Genomic DNA, 13,684 nt, shown 5'->3' with positions numbered 1-13,684 from the left:
ATCAGTGAAAATGAAGACAATTTGTTTAATAATGTGTTGTGTGTGAGGAACTTGGTGCCTTCATTCCTCGGGGCGTGGAAGTTGGCATGACCTTGTAGAAGGCTCTTGGCTAATATATCAAATGTTTTAAATCCTCCTACCTGTGGTGTGAGTTTGGCCCAGGATCGGGCAGTGTTTTGTTCTGCTGTGCATAAGGTCGCTGTGGGTCGGTACCGACTCGATGGCACCTAACAACACCACCACCACCTGTGGTCCAGCCATTCCATATCTGAAAACTACAAAGCTACACCAGAGAAATGTTTGTTCATATAAACTAAGAAATGTATATAAATCTGTTGTTGTTGTTAATAGATATCAATAAGGAATGTCTAGACTATGATATGAGGGGCTTCAAAAAGTTCATGGGAAAACCCTATTGATTTTCATTCCATTTCCCATGAGTTTTTTGAGGTCCCTTTGTGTAAGGAGCCCTGGTGGTGAAGCCCACAGCTTGGCGTGCAGACTGCCCAGCAGCTCCACAGGAGAAAGAGCTGGCAGTCAGGCCCACAAAGGTGACAGCCGAGGGAACCCTGGGGGCCAGTCTACTCTGCCACTTGGGGTTGCTATGAATCTGCATTGACTTGATAGCACGTAACAGCGACACTATGATATCATCATATGATGGGATAGCACCTGCTATTAGATTTTCGATATGTATACTACACACATTGTTGTTAAGTGCTGTCCAGTCAGTTCTGACTCATAGACATCCTGTATAAGGTTTCTGAGGAGCCCGGTAGGTTTGAACTACAGATTTTTTTGTGGTTCGCAGTCCGGTGCTGATCCTACAGCGCCACACAAGGAGTCTAACATGTATAGAACTCAAATTCATTGCATATGATAAGACGGTGTGTTATGATTATGAAAAATTCACACACACAAAATGACATTGAATATTCTCTACGTTCCTATGTATATATACAAATAAAAGTAGAGAAAGAAAGGTCCAGAAAGCTACTCACTAAAAAGGTGAAGATCAGATTAGTGTGGAGATCATAGGGGATTTGTTGTTAAGTGCCAGCTCAAGTCAATTTCAACTCACATCAACCCTGTGTAGTGTTTCCAAGGAACAGCTGGTGGGTTTGAACTGCTGACCATGTGGTTCATAGTCCTGTAGCGCTATACCAGGAGTTTTTAAATTTTTTTAAAAGGAGGGCTTATTTAAGTGATTTGTGCAATTAAAAAGTAACCTAAAAGCCAATTTAAGGGTCAGTAGGGGTCGTTGAAGTGGGGTTGGACATAGTTGGCTGGTGCTTCCCCAGAAGTGCCCTGCTCTCCAAACAGGAAGTTCAGGAGCTCCAACCACTGCTGCCTTCTCACTCTCATTTCCTCGACCTCCCTTCTTGGAAGAACAACATATCTATCCAAGGACTCCCCACTTTCATTATATTTAGTGGGCAGCTGGCAGTTACATGGGAAGGGTTTAGAAGATTTCCTTTTGGATTCAAAAATGGAATCTTAGATTTCTTGGTGATAGGACCTTGGGCTGGCTACTTGGCCTCTCCAGGTGTCATTTACTATGTAACAAGGGAACAAGATTCTCCCGTGATGGGTACAATGAACTGATGGATGCTAACTACGCAGCGTACTGCCTAGCACAGAAAAGAATCCGAGAGGACAGAAATCGCGCTGGTGCTGCAGGGGCCTCCGGAAATGGCACCCCTGTTTGCGATGCCCTAAATGATCTGATAAAACACACTTTCCTGGGAGGACTTTGCCTGACAGTTGCTGTATGATCTCCAGAATTTTAAGACCTTGGCTACCTTGGGAGTCCTGGTGTGGCACTGTAGGATCAGCATTGAAGTGCTGACTAAAAGATTGGTGGTTCAAACCCACCAGCCACTCCTTGGAAACTCTATATAGGGTTGCTAAGAGTTGGAACTGACTTGACAACACTTAACGACAAGACACCTTGATTCTGAGAACACAGACGTAGCAGTTCTGGAAAACTGATCACGCTCGCCTTGCTTCTTCCTTCCCTATCTCTGCTCAGGAGCTGGGTTTGATCCGCAAACCTGCCTCATTCATGACCAGCATCTGTGACGAAAGAGGGCAGGAGCTCATCTATGCAGGCATGCCCATCACCGAGGTCTTCAAGGAAGAGATGGGCATTGGCGGGGTCCTTGGCCTCCTCTGGTTCCAGAGAAGGTGAGATGCGGAGGGCAGAAGATGGTAGGGCCCTCACGGAGTAGGCTGGGCAGGCCTGGGGAGGATGTCTTATGGCCACAGATGGTGACATTGAAAGGCCAGAGGAAGGACACATGGGACTGAAAGGCCAGTCTAAATCAAGAGAAGTGGAAATTATTGACCACATCAGACATCTTGGAGCAGTCCCTTTCCTTTGGGAATTTTTAAGGAAATTGGAGAGTGTAAATGTAGGTCTTTTGAGGGAAAGGGAGGGGTAGACCAGGGAGATCTGTAAGGATCTGAAACATAGAGTAGGCCTGGCAGAATAGCTGAACAGACATAGTTAAAGTCCCTCAGTGTAACTGCTTTGTAAACTCTAATCAACTGTTAAAGGGAATTTTATTTTCTTTGCAACTTCCAAAGCTAGCTGAGCCTGGAACTGACAAATAGGCAATTAGAGGGGGGAAGGGTAATGAGTATGTGCTCCCTGCAACCCTGGCTTGAGGTGGCACTGGGTTTGTATCATGCTGTTACCTTCCTAGGAAAAGTTCATGGGTTGTAATACCTGAGCAGGTTTCACTCTGCCTGCTCTTTCAGCCTTGTATCCCCAGACTTTGTCCTTGATCATTAGTTGGGAGGTTGACCACTGTGCAGAAGGCCTGGGCTCCCACACTGAACAGGACAGAGAGAGGTCTCCTCTGTGTCTGGCACATGGAGTGTAGCCACAAATACAAGGCATTCCCTGCTGAACAACTCAGGCTGAGAACTGCTACTTAGCCCTGGCTGCCTATCCTAACAGTAGTATTTGAGCGCAGCAAAGTCCAGAGCTGCCCAAGCATCAAGGTGTTTTGCCTTGGGGTTGTAAAATAGTGTTAAGGCTTGGACTGCTGCCCTTCTCCAATGTGAGTTACTTGTTGAGGGAACTGAGGAAAGCCAGGATGTGTCCATGTCAGCATACCTCCTGTTTAATAGCCCACCTCTGTTTCAACTCTCCATTCCCGGTCCCTTGACTCATCCCCTCTAGGTTACCCAAGTACTCCTGCCAGTTCATTGAGATGTGTTTGATGGTGACAGCTGACCACGGGCCAGCCGTCTCAGGGGCTCACAACACCATCATCTGTGCACGGGCTGGGAAGGACCTGGTCTCCAGTCTTACCTCAGGACTGCTCACCATCGTAAGTGTTGTCACCCTGGGCGGGGAGCAGGAACATTGAGCTTTGGCATCATGCTGGATGCTGTTCCCCACATACCAGGTGATTCTGGGAAGGCTACAGAAGACTTAAACAGCTCAGGGCAACCCAGGGTGGTTTCTCCTACAGGGGGACCGGTTTGGAGGTGCCTTGGACGCAGCAGCCAAGATGTTCAGTAAAGCCTTTGACAGTGGTATTATCCCCATGGAGTTTGTGAACAAGATGAAGAAAGAAGGAAAACTGATTATGGGCATCGGTCACCGAGTGAAATCGGTAAGTTATTGTTACTCTCCTTCAGGCGTGGGCCTGGAAGACTCGGGGGTGGGGAGTAATAACAAGAGAGTATCTGTTAAGTCAGGCAACACCCACGCCCTCCAGTCCCAAAGTGTAAAGCAGTGGTTGTGTTACTTATTTTTTCTACTTTGTGATATAGATTGCTCTTAAACTGTTTTTATCTTGTTAAATTATGGCATGAAAATCTGATTTTCTAGGAACTTGGCAACTTCCGCTTCCCAAAGGCATCATAGAGTAGAAGGGACTAAGGTCCTAGTTAAGGGTTGTATCGTTTAGCTCAGGCTAGATTGTGCTACAGGAACAACTCTATTATTATATCCATTGGACTCTGGTGTGGCACAGTAGGATCCGCACTGGCCTATGAACCACAAGGTCAGCAGTTCAAACTCACCAGCTGCTCCTCAGAAACCCTATCCAGGGTTGCTGTGAGTCAGAACTGACTCGATGGTACAACATTCTGTCCACACCGACAGTTAGCTGCAGAAGGGACATTGCAGTAGCAGAACCCAGTGAAGACTGTTGGAGCTTCTGTTTGGAAGTCTCGGGATGCATTTGCTCTCACATTTCATTGGCTAAGGCAAATCACATGGCAAAGTTTGACATCATTGGGACAGGAAGTCTAGTTCGTCAGGGCAGGCATGACTGGGAGAAACAGGTGGGAAGACAGTCACTATTTTAAACAGTTAATGCAGTCTCACACAGTCCTCTGTGAATCCCGGTAGCACATTGGGTTTAGAAAGCAAAGTGAAAGAGAAGAGGTAGCTAGCAGCTACTTCAGGCCAGATAAGGACGGTACATAAGCACTGGACTGCGAGTCACAGGGTCGGCGGTTCAAACCCCCCAGCTGCTCCTGGGAAACTCTGTACAGCGTCACTCTGGGTCGGAATCCACTCAATGGCACATAACACAGAGGGGCAGCTCTGTTGTCCTTGGTCCTGGAGTTCCAGACACCTCATTTAGTTGGGCACCTGGCTGGTCTGGCCGGGAAGTGTGACTCACATTAGTTAGCTCAGAGGGTCCTGCCTTCCCCATGGCATAACTACCCATCATGTGTGTGATCCAGGACACTCCTGTTTACACATTCAAATGCTTGGCCAGCTCAGCTTAGAATTCTAGACTTTGGTTGGTGAGCAAGGACTGGGTCGGAGCCAATGAAGTGGTTTGTGGAACATTTCACCCCAGGCTTACTGGACCTTGTTCTGCCATCCTCGGTTCTGAGCAGGTACTTGTAATGCACCGCACAGGCCTTATTCCAAGATCACACAAGACCTGTGCTGCCCCATTCAGTCTTTTGGGGATCCTTCTTCTCTTGGGGAGGAGCTGAGGTTACTGTAGTATTGAGATTTGAGGTGTACATAAATCGTTCCACTCCCTCACTGACATTATTGCTTAGTGTGGGTCCTTTTCTTGTTAAGTGCCATTGAGTCGGTTCCAAGTCATAGTGACTCTGTATAGGGTTGGTGAGGAGTGACTGGTGAGTCTAAACCTCCAATCTTGTGGTTCAAACCAATGTCTTGGTAGAGTGCTTACCCTACAGTGCCACATTAATCTCTATTCATTGAAGGCACTGATTTTTTCATAAAATTTCAGGGGTACTTTGCCACCCTGCTCATAACATGCTTGCTTAATGTAGAACTTTTTACAACTTGACTATGGTCTCTGCCACCTAATACTGTATTACTTAACATGTCTAAGTCCCAGTTCCTTATTTGTTAAAGAAAATAGAACCTACAAAGGTGGGTTTGAGGCCCAAGTGAGATGTGAGAAAACTTCAAAAACCTTAAGCCCAAACAATGTCATAACATATGACACATGGAATCATACATGTAGGCCTGTTTCTCCTATGTGCCATTCTGTCAACCTGTGACACAGGTACCGACACATCCCTGAACAGCTGTGTTCTGATGGGTCCCTCTGTAACTTTTGGTCAATTTGTAGATAAACAACCCGGACATGCGAGTGCAAATCCTCAAAGATTATGTGAAACAGCACTTCCCTGCCACCCCTCTGCTTGATTATGCACTTGAAGTGGAGAAGATTACCACCTCAAAGGTAAAAAAGGAAGAATTTGCAAATTCTACTTCTGTGTGAATTTCTTGGGGTCTGGAGGGATAGGGGAGGAGAAAGACGTCACATTTTGATCATGCAAATGAAATCTGGTTCTAGAAATTTTGATTTCTGTGTCACAACTAAATTAAGTAGACATACAGAGTCATCAAGGTGTTGAGCTCTTTGCTAGACACTGGGAATTCAACAGTTATTTTTGTTTTTTTAATGAACTGGGAGGTTCCGAAATGAGATTTTTAAATAGCGGTCAAATTCTGTAGTAATAGTTATTGTTAAGTGCTGTCGAGTTAATTTTGACTCATAACATCCCTGAGAGAAATAAACACTTTGACTTTTTTGTTTTTCCAGAAGCCAAATCTTATCCTGAACGTCGATGGTTTTATTGGAGTTGCATTTGTCGACATGCTCAGAAACTGTGGGTCCTTCACTAGGTGAGCTCATGCCCTTTTCTTCATTTGTTGATGTTCCTTTTTCATTATGAAAGAGCTGCATGCTAAACATGTTTATTAAAGAGAATTTAGAAAATATGGAGAGACGTAAAGAAGAAAACAAAAAATGCCTCTAATGACCACATAGAGCACGTATGTTTCCTTTCTACTTTGATACCAAAGAGCTCTGCTCCATCCCTGGGCAGAAGTAGTACTGTCTGTGGGGAAGAGGACAGTCATGTGACCATTTACAAACTACAAGGTGATTGTGTGTTGCAGGGAGGAAGCAGATGAATATATTGACATTGGAGCCCTCAATGGCATCTTTGTGCTGGGAAGGAGTATGGGCTTCATTGGTGAGTTCACTGTTGTTTTAAGGGATGTTTTTCCTCCCTACAGTTCAGCTCCACCACTTGCCCTTTGCATGAATAATTTCTTTTACTAAGATCAGCACAAGGCTGCTCCCTGTGAGTTCGAGGTTAAAAGATATCCCAACTGTTCAACTTTTCCAACATGTTAAGTCCCTTCATTATCAATCGCCACTCCTCCTCCCTTCCCTCAAGTCCCAGGGTTCTGCAACATGCTATGTAACGTTCCACAAAACGCACCATTGTCAAAAGAAATGGCTCACGCAATTGTGGGGCTGGAAAGTCCCAAATCTCTAGTTCAGAGATTAGTCAGGAGGAATCATCTATTTCAGAGATTCGTCGGGAGGAATCATCACACCTATGCAGTTCCGGGAGGTGAGGGACCCAAATTGGCAGGCCAGACAACAGGCTGTTGATGCACAAAGCGATGGGAGCTGGTGAATCAGATCAGGTGATGGACCCAGAGTCCTCAGAACTAGAGATCAGACATACTGAGCCAGATGCAAGATCCAGGGCAAGAGAGCAAGCTTTTCCAAAGCAGTTTTATGGGGACCTAAGGGTAGTGACTTGAGTCACACCCTCTGCTAAGGTGGTTGTTATTAAGTGCCTTCTGACTCATAACCACCCTGTATAGGGTTTCCAAGGAGTGTGGTGAGTTTGAACCACCAACCTTGCAATTCAAATCAACCTTATGGTTGGATGCTTATCCTATAGCACCATGCCAAGACTCCTTGTTGTCGTTGTTATGTGTTGTGGAGTCACTTCTGACTCATAGCAACCCTGTATAGGGTTTCCGAGGCTGTAAATCTTGATGGGAGCAGAAAGCGTCATCTTTCTCCTGTGGAGCGGATGGTAGTTTCGAACTGCTAATCATAAGATTAGCAGCCCAGTTTGTAACCACGATGCTACCAGAGCTCCTTGCCAAGACTCCTTAGCCCCACTTAATCTTTGTTGTTGTTGAGTGCCATCAAGTAGGTTCTGACCCATAGTGCCCTGTATAGGGTTTCTCAGGAGCGACTGCTAAGCTTGAACCACTGACCTTGTGGTTCAAACTGACTTTGCAGTCTAGCACATTAATCCACAGCGCCACACCAATCTTTACTCCTTAATCTTTACTCCTTAAGAACTCATTTCACAATGGATCCATAATCACAAACATCGAGGCTAGGATTTGCAAGATATCACAGAATGGAGAAATTTGGGTAGAAGGACCATAATAAAGAATTTGCTGCCCTGTACCCATGTAGTGAGTTTCTACAAAAGAAATGTCACATTTTCTTAATCTTCCCTTTCTTCCTTTAACCTCATTCTTGTCTTTATGTTTGTACTTAGAAACAAACTCAGTTGCTATCCTAGGAAAATAGTTATCCTGGTAACTTATCTTGGGAAAATCCAGCAGTTCCTAATACCGAGACTGGCCGACCTACTTATTGAATTGATCTAGATTTACTTCCCCATTTCTTTACCTACCTTTTTTTTGTCTTAGAAAGATTTCCCTTCCATACCCTCTCCTCTTGGCCAAACTTGGCAAACTCTAAAAGCTGTGTTTGCTCCATTTCAGGACACTATCTTGATCAGAAGAGGCTGAAGCAGGGGCTGTATCGTCATCCGTGGGATGATATTTCATATGTTCTTCCGGAACACATGAGCATGTAATTGAGCCAAGAACCCTACTGCAGTAAAGTGAAATCAAGAACTCCTTCCCTGGGAAGTAGCGTGCAGATAGCTGGCACTGGAACCTGCTGTAGGATGGGCCTGGAATGTAAACAGCCACAGTCTCCAGCACCAAAACCAACTCCATAGGCTCACATACAGTCTGTCCACACAAGGAAGCTTCATGTTTTCTTTGGTCTTTTTTGTTTTTTTATACATATATATATATATATAAGCTTAGAAATAAAAACCAAGCCAATACTTGTGACATTTGCTCTGCTACCTACTGTATTTATTATATGAAAGCATATAAGCACTGTCATGGTAGTGTTTTTCCCCATTGTAGGGTGTTATGATGTTGCTTTATTTTTTCATTAATTAAAAAATAATGTTTCCTTTGGAGGGTAAGGATTGAAACTTTTAAGACCTCAAGATATACTACATTTAAGATACCCCTAATACCTTGCTTTTCTACTTCCCTTTTTCATTTAACATGAAGAGCATTGTATTAATTGGATTTTTTTTTTTTTTTTTTTTTAGGATCTTTTTGTATGTTATGTGTTAAAGGTTTGTTTGGTACCCCACTGACACATTCTATGTTACAGACTCAACTCTGCTGATGTCAGGGGGATTGGACCATTACATCCTTAGCCACTGTCACAAAATATGTGGAATAGTCATTTAAAATGTAAAGTTGTAACATACGTATGTTTAAAATGGTAATGCAAAGCAAAAAGCTGTGAAATGTCTCTTGTTGTCTTCTCTGTATTTATGCAGCTGGCTTGTCTACATGTTACTGAAGTGTGGGTCCAAGGACTCTCCTCCAGCTACTTTGCATCTATAATTCACAAAGATTCTGGACAGCTGCCACCACCCATCCTCTCTGTATTATCAGAATTTCGTTGAAATAAACTATAGTAACAACAAAGGCATACTAGTGTCTGTGTCATCCATACCCTCTACAATTGTGCTTTGTAATAGTGTACTATGCATAGCTTTAAAACACACATCCCATCTCTTCAAAAAAAAAATAGTTAACAACATTTTCTTTCTCTTCCCTTTAGCATTATTATTTATTTTGAAACTTTTTATTGTGAATTGAGTGCATTTACAGAGCAGATCATCAGTTTGACATTCAAAAAATAACATACTTTGTTTCATCTCAATGATTGCAATCCCCTCCACGTACCAACAGTTATCTCACATCCTCCCTATGGTTCTTAACTTCCATTCCACTTTCCTTTCCATCCTTTCTCAACTTGGTCGGTAGGTGTTGCCCTTTCGATTTTGAATGCTTGACCCTTCCATGGTGAGCATACCTTACTAGAATTGTCATTTTCCCCATAGATACTCATCTACTGGTTGGTAGAAAACTGGACCACGTTCAGTTCCAGATCTGAAGGGTACCCAAGAGCCATAGTCTAAGTTTCTTTCAGTCTTTTTCTGACCAGTTAAATGCAGTCTTTTTATAATCTTGAGATTCTTTCCATATTTTCTCCCACTCAGACCTAGTGTGATCCCTTTCAGAGCAGTTGGTGGAGTGGTAGCCAGGAATCATCTAGTTTTTTTACTAAAAGTAATACAGAAATGGCTACAAGCATACATTGACAGAGAACTAACCCTATACAGACAGAGTCACTCTGAGTCAGAACCAATTCGATGGCACTTAACAAGAAAAATGACAACAATGGGTGATAATCTATGATGGCTTTTACTATACAAAATGACTTTGACTATTAATCTATGATGGCTTTTACTATACAAAATGACTGTTTTCTAAGGGGAAGGAAAAAAATCCATCCACCCACCCACCAAGATTAGGAGAGGGAGGCCTTGCAAAATTTTCATAAATCGAGTGAGGTATGTAATAATATTTTGATGCACATCACAGACTAGCGCTCGCCTGTTAATTTTTAATATAGTAGGCTTTGCGGAGGATTGGTTTATAACAGGGTTGCACGTAAATCGGAGTTCGTAAACTGGGGCCCACCTGTAATCATCTAGGGTTGCGGATTAAGTTTGAAGCCTCTCCAATGTAAATCAGTTTGGGCAACGGGCACGGAGGCGCATGCGTAGCCCCGGGCTCGCACTCCAGGCTCCGCCCCGCGCCCACTATAATCCCAGAATCCTTCTGTGGCGCTCCAGAACGGTCGGATCGTTCTGAGACTGAGGAGTTGGACTCGGCGGCGCCAAGATGGCGGCGGCGGCGGTGGCTGCTGCGGCGGCAGCGGCCGCAGCTGCGTCTCTTCAGGTATTGGAGATGGAAAGCATGGAGACCGCTGCCGCCGGCTCAGCAGGACTGGCCGCCGAAGTCAGAGGCAGTGGCACGGTGGACTTCGGGCCTGGGCCTGGAATATCTGCAATGGAGGCGAGCGGGGGAGATCCTGGCCCAGAGGCCGAGGACTTCGAGTGCAGTTCTCACTGCTCGGAGCTGTCCTGGAGGCAGAACGAGCAGCGGCGCCAGGGCCTCTTCTGCGACATTACCTTGTGCTTCGGCGGGGCCGGGGGCCGCGAGTTCCGGGCTCACCGCTCGGTCCTGGCTGCTGCTACCGAGTACTTTACGCCTCTACTGTCGGGCCAGTTTTCCGAGTCCCGCTCCGGCCGGGTGGAGATGCGCAAGTGGAGCTCCGAGCCCGGACCCGAGCCCGACACGGTGGAAGCCGTTATCGAGTACATGTACACCGGGCGGATCCGCGTCAGTACGGGCAGTGTGCACGAGGTGCTCGAGTTAGCCGACAGGTAGGTGAGGGAGGTGACAGCGCGGGTGGAGGGGGGAGGAGAGGGCGAGGAGGCCGGCGGTTACAGGTGAGTATCCAGTAGGCGCTGAGCAAATGCATTCCTCTAATCTTCGTGGAGCGCCTTCTGTAGGTCAACCACTGTGCTGGGGACTGAGGATGTCGCCGTCTAGTCCGGCCAGGTGCCATGCACTGATGGAGTTCAGATTCCATCTCGGTGGAGGGACAAAGGCCATGGAAAAGAAAGTCGGCCTGTAACCCGTGCTGGGCTTGCGTTAAAAAGGATGAAAGCTCTCACCGAGGAGGTGACATTTAAACCGACCTCTGAATTGGTGGTACCAAGAGGGGAGAAGAACGTTCCAGGTAGCTAGAATCAGGCAGGATGCAGTGATCCAGTTTGGGATGGAGAAGGAAAAAAAGAAGCCGATAAGACCGGATCTACAGGGTGATGGGAAAATGGCCCGAAGTATGTCGGAAGAAGGCGTATGGGAGGAAGCTGGGTTAAGAAAAGATCGAATTGAAAGATTCCAAAAAATTCTTCTCCGGTGTTGAGGAAAATGGATTATAGGGGTCAAGAATGGATGCTAGAGACTGGTTAGGAATCTGGTGAATGCTGTTTACAGAGATGGGGAAGAGGCTGTTTTGGTAATGCTATGTGACAGATTTATTTTAACAAAGGCAGTCATGCACCACATAACGTCTGTTTCTGCGAAATCTCTCTGCATATACATCTGCGGTCCCATAAAGTTAATGATTGTTGTTGTTGTTATGTGCCGTGGATAACTTTCAGAAATTCCAATTGGAGAACAGAATAATAGTGAAGGCTACAGCTTTCTGCACACAACATATGTGCTTGTATACAAAGTGATTGCACTGCCAGGCAGGCATATAATGATGTAGTGCATACATGACATAAAATACATGTGTCATGTTAGTCACAGTAAACCCATATGTTACTGGCTTATGTATGTATTGTACTATATTTTTTATCTAAGAAGTTTACCATTTAGCAGCATATGTTGTGACTTGTAGGCGGCAGCAGCAGCATCCAATCCTGTGTATCGTGCAGCACCGTCCATCCCTTAAGTCATATAGCTTTATCTCTGTTTAATTTTCCCTCGAAGATTTCACTATGAGGTGCAACATAGCTCTCAAATGCAGCAGAGCTAATGGTAGTTATATGCAGTGGCAAGAGGCAAAGGAGAAGTATCAACTGGAAGTGACAACATGAAGATGGAAAATCAATTGAGTGTATTGCTGGCGACTTAGGCATGTCACACTTGACAATCATGATGATCCACAAAAAGAAAGCAAAAAAACCAAAACAAAGCAAAAATCCTCTAAACTGTGAAAGGATCTACTCTGCTGAAAGCTACAGGGCTATCAAAAATGCAAGAGAAATCTATATCAGATTTTGAGAAATTGCTAATGATGTGGATAGAGAGGACCAAACACAAGTGAATCCCTCTCATTGTATAGGCACAAAGCTTGTTTGAGATGCTTGAAGAAAAAGCAGGAGTAGACTATGATACAGTTTTCACATAACATTCGATTTTGTAGAATGTATTGTGGATTTAGGAGCCCTGGTGGTACTGTGGGTTAAGCATTGGGCTGCTAACCAACCAGCCACTCCTCAGGAGAAAGGTGATGCTGTCTACTCCTGTAAATATTTATAGTCTTGGAAACTATTGGGATGGAATTGACTCGATGGCAGGGGGTTTGGTGTTTTGGGTTTTATCATGGGCGTTATGAAATGCTGTACTTGCTGAGAATCTTGTAGGCATCAGACCAGATACTGGGTTTTCTAAGGTGCTGGGGAATCAGCATTAGACAAAACAGAATAAAGTCCCTTTGCTCATACCACTTACATTGGTAGATAACCAATAAGTAAAATATACAGCATATGGGATCATTGTTACAGCTATAATATAATAAAGCATGGCCAGGGCATACAGAAAGTGCTGGACTTTAAAAAATGAGTGGATAGGGAATGCCTCTTGGAGAGAGACTTTACAAAGACCTGAAGGAGGCAAGAGAAAGAGTGTTTCATTTAGAGGACACGTGTGCAAAGGTCCTGAGTTTGGAGCTTGTCTGGATGTTGGAGAATTAGCAGAGGGCCAGAGTGCCTGGAGTAAAGGGATAGAGGGTGAGAGGTGTAGGACAGGCTACAGGGTGGCAGTAGGGATGGATTCATATCTCACAGAGCTCTTTTGACTTTTTTTTTTTTAATGTTTTATTGTAAATTATGTGATAGTTTACATGGGAGAAATGGGAGAACATTAGTACATTCATCCTATCGTATATCGTTTCATTGCCATGGTTACAATCCCTTTCATGCATCATCAACCAACCAAAGGGTATACACTACAAGTACAAGCCTTCCTTCCCCCCCCCACCCCCGTCTTCAGCACACAGCCCCTCTCTCTCTCTGTGTCTAAAGTCCCCAATTGCTCCGTTTCTCCACATCATCATCTCTGCTCCATCTCAGGCATCACTGCTTCTCTGGGTAGGGTCCTACTCTCCATGGTCCCAGGGACCTCTCCTAGGCTGAAAAGTTAATCACTCCCCTCCTTGCTACAAAACGTCTGCCTGTACATTTCCAAACCTCACAGGCAGTCCTGATAACAATTATTCACTATTATATCACAAGAGACCCATCCACATTTCATTTCATCAGCCCCACCTAGACAGATTGTATACTACTCAATGGAGATTCTACCTTCCTTCATGCCCTCTGTATCTAGATTCCCTCTTGAAAGCTTATAAGCCAGTCACTTCTTGCC

The 13,684-nt window shown here is 44.9% G+C and overlaps 2 protein-coding genes across 3 annotated transcripts in view; both read left to right on the top strand.

Annotated features, from left to right (window-relative positions):
• Positions 1-8,249, top strand: part of ACLY (ATP citrate lyase) — a 33,501-nt gene extending 25,252 nt beyond the window's left edge. Inside the window, exons 22-28 of one of the 2 annotated variants that reach the window (XM_006832643.1) lie at positions 2,033-2,187; positions 3,191-3,341; positions 3,486-3,629; positions 5,589-5,702; positions 6,066-6,148; positions 6,425-6,501; positions 8,075-8,249. In XM_006832643.1, the coding sequence (XP_006832706.1) occupies positions 2,033-2,187; positions 3,191-3,341; positions 3,486-3,629; positions 5,589-5,702; positions 6,066-6,148; positions 6,425-6,501; positions 8,075-8,169 (819 nt within the window). In that variant the 3' untranslated portion in view covers positions 8,170-8,249. The remainder of the gene's footprint in view (positions 1-2,032; positions 2,188-3,190; positions 3,342-3,485; positions 3,630-5,588; positions 5,703-6,065; positions 6,149-6,424; positions 6,502-8,074) is intronic. The other variant, XM_006832644.1, reaches the window with a different exon arrangement.
• Positions 8,250-10,360: 2,111 nt separating this feature from the next.
• The window catches only part of KLHL11 (kelch-like family member 11), a 23,720-nt gene continuing 20,396 nt past the window's right edge, over positions 10,361-13,684 (top strand). Inside the window, exon 1 of the mRNA XM_006832642.1 lies at positions 10,361-10,905. Within this exon, the coding sequence (XP_006832705.1) occupies positions 10,361-10,905 (545 nt within the window). The remainder of the gene's footprint in view (positions 10,906-13,684) is intronic.

This window comes from Chrysochloris asiatica, unplaced genomic scaffold (assembly GCF_000296735.1).
Source record: "Chrysochloris asiatica unplaced genomic scaffold, ChrAsi1.0 scaffold00007, whole genome shotgun sequence".
In the NCBI taxonomy this organism is placed as follows: Eukaryota; Metazoa; Chordata; class Mammalia; order Afrosoricida; family Chrysochloridae; genus Chrysochloris; species Chrysochloris asiatica.
The sequence above is the reverse complement of the archived record's forward strand: the minus strand, read 5'-3'. Positions and strand labels throughout refer to the sequence as shown.